The sequence below is a fragment of the Eucyclogobius newberryi genome, unplaced genomic scaffold (assembly GCF_026437365.1).
Source record: "Eucyclogobius newberryi isolate DKJ021-1_F unplaced genomic scaffold, fEucNew1.0.hap1 SCAF_6, whole genome shotgun sequence".
NCBI lineage: Eukaryota > Metazoa > Chordata > Actinopteri > Gobiiformes > Gobiidae > Eucyclogobius > Eucyclogobius newberryi.
This window is the reverse complement of record NW_027316278.1, coordinates 15,001-17,500: the sequence shown is the minus strand read 5'-3', so window position 1 is coordinate 17,500 and position 2,500 is coordinate 15,001. Positions and strand designations below refer to the sequence as shown.

At 42.7% G+C, this 2,500-nt stretch overlaps 1 protein-coding gene across 2 annotated transcripts in view; it reads right to left on the bottom strand.

Moving 5' to 3' along the window:
• endog (endonuclease G) overlaps nt 1–2,500 on the bottom strand; it is a 9,472-nt gene that overhangs the window by 5,245 nt on the left and 1,727 nt on the right. Inside the window, exon 2 of one of the 2 annotated variants that reach the window (XM_072433793.1) lies at nt 1–8. This exon is cut by the window's left edge and continues 267 nt beyond it. The exons of the other annotated variant lie outside the window; for it this stretch is intronic. Coding sequence (XP_072289894.1) covers nt 1–8 — 8 coding nt within the window. The remainder of the gene's footprint in view (nt 9–2,500) is intronic. 2 annotated transcript variants of the gene reach the window in all.

Sequence of the window (2,500 nt, the reverse complement as noted above, 5' to 3'; positions counted from 1 at the left end):
CCAGGGACCTGCAGGAGAAGATTTAGAGTCAGTGTGCAACATTTAAACAAACAGTAAAATGAGGAAACCAACCCACTGTAATAACACCTGTCACTGTAATAACACCTGTCACTTTAATAACACCTGTCACTGTAATAACACCTGTCACTTCTGTAATAACACCTGTCACTTCTATAATAACACCTGTCACTAACACCTGTCTCTCTATTTGCATTGGGAGCTTTGGCTGTGGTGCTGTTCACACTGTGTGTTCAACAGTCTATTTTTAATACTACTTAATGCATCTTTCTTTTGTCGTAGTTTATATGTTACTAGTTTTATTCATCTAGAGTTGCACCGAAGCAAAACAGTCTTTTGTTCATTTACAATAAGTTGTCACCCTGGTTCAGATGGAACTCTTCTCATGTTCCTCTGAAACGGAACCAACCAACCAACTAACCCCCCGGACCCTCCAGACCCCCAAAACCCTCCAGACCCTCTGGCCCCCTCCGGTTACTTCCGTAACCGTTGTCAGCGCTAAAACTACACGTCCCACAATGCTGCTGGTGGCCGTCCCTCCCCCGCGCTGCTCTTCAATGCTGTGTGTACTGAGGAGGGAGAAGTGCTGAGAGAAGTAAGAGAAGTAAGACACGCACTTTGCAGCACTTTGCAGCACTTTGCAGCACTTTGCAGCACTTTGCAGCACTTTGCAGCACTTGCGCACCTCAGAGCAGAGGTCTGAGCGAGGAAAGAGACGTGTGGCTTTAGGAAACACGTGGAAGAAAGAAAGAAGACTGTTTTGTGGATGCTAGAGTTGTGCTAAAAGTGGAGCTAACAACAAGAAAACTAACTTCTGTGATGATGCTCTGTGAGGAAAACATTCTGTACAAACCTGGACAGATCAGGAGCCACAGGTAAAAACACAGGTCAGAGTGTAATAAAGTCTGAACATGAATGTGCAGGCTGCGAATTAGACGGGGGCCCGGGAGCATTGAATCTCCGGCGGGCCCGCGGTTTGAAATAGGAGGGGGCCCGCCGTGCCCCTCCCCAAAAAAAAATCAAGATTTAACTAGTAATTTGTCCATATTCGGGGCATTTTCATCGCTTAAGTTTTGTTTTGACAGACATGCCCACTTCGCACGTCTTCTCGCTTCTCATTGGCTGAGCGGTCTCCGTGAGGTAATATCGATGAAAGCAGGCATCTGATTGGCCGCTGCGTTCGTGTTCGTGTTGCGTTCACGTGTCCTCGGAAATGCCCGGTCTAATTTTCGGGGCAAATGTATATATGTATATAATGTATATATGTTAGTAGTTTATTTTGTAGGACGTGATTTCATATATTCCACAAGATTTCCTTGTGTCAAATGCTGTAAACAGTATTTATTTTGTATCTAAGAAATATTATTATATGGTTAGGCCAGTGTCACACTAATGTGACAGTGACACACTAATGTGACTGTGACACACTAATGTGACTGAACACACTAATGTGACAGTGACACACTAATGTGACTGTACACACTAATGTGACTGAACACACTAATGTGACTGTACACACTAATGTGACTGTGTCACACTAATGTGACAGTGACACACTAATGTGACTGTGACACACTAATGTGACTGTGACACACTAATGTGACTGTGACACACTAATGTGACTGAGACACACTAATGTGACTGTGTCACACTAATGTGACAGTGACACACTAATGTGACTGTGACACACTAATGTGACTGAACACACTAATGTGACTGTGACACACTAATGTGACTGAACACACTAATGTGACTGTGTCACACTAATGTGACTGTGACACACTAATGTGACTGTACACACTAATGTGACAGTGACACAAACACAATGACCTCATTTGAGTCACTACATGAATCATTTGTCACTAAGATCAACTTAAACTATGAAAATATTGAGCTCATATTGAGTTTGAGCAGAAACATGTTTGTGATATGAACATTTCACATCAGAAATGAGCAGTCTTTCACCTGCTGCACATTTGTGCAACAGTCTCCACAACTATTACTAGGCTGTAAGAAAGCTATTTATTTCTTATATTTTTAATTGTTTTATTTTGTACATAATATTTGGCCCACGATTTGAGAAAAGAGTTTGGTTTGATGGAAACTGTGGCTCATAACTTAACCTCCTTAAACACTCCACGTGTGTTTGTGTTTAGTGGTGAGTCAGTCCAGGTGTAAAGAGAACTACAGAGAACTACAGAGAACTACAGAGAACTACAGAGAACTACAGATGACTACAGAGGACTACAGAGGACTACAGAGAACTACAGAGAACTACAGAGAACTACAGAGAACTACAGAGAACTACAGATGACTACAGAGGACTACAGAGGACTACAGAGAACTACAGAGGACTACAGAGGACTACAGAGAACTACAGAGAACTACAGAGGACTACAGAGGACTACAGAGGACTACAGAGGACTACAGAGGACTACAGATGACTACAGTGGACTACAGAGGACTACAGAGAACTACAGAG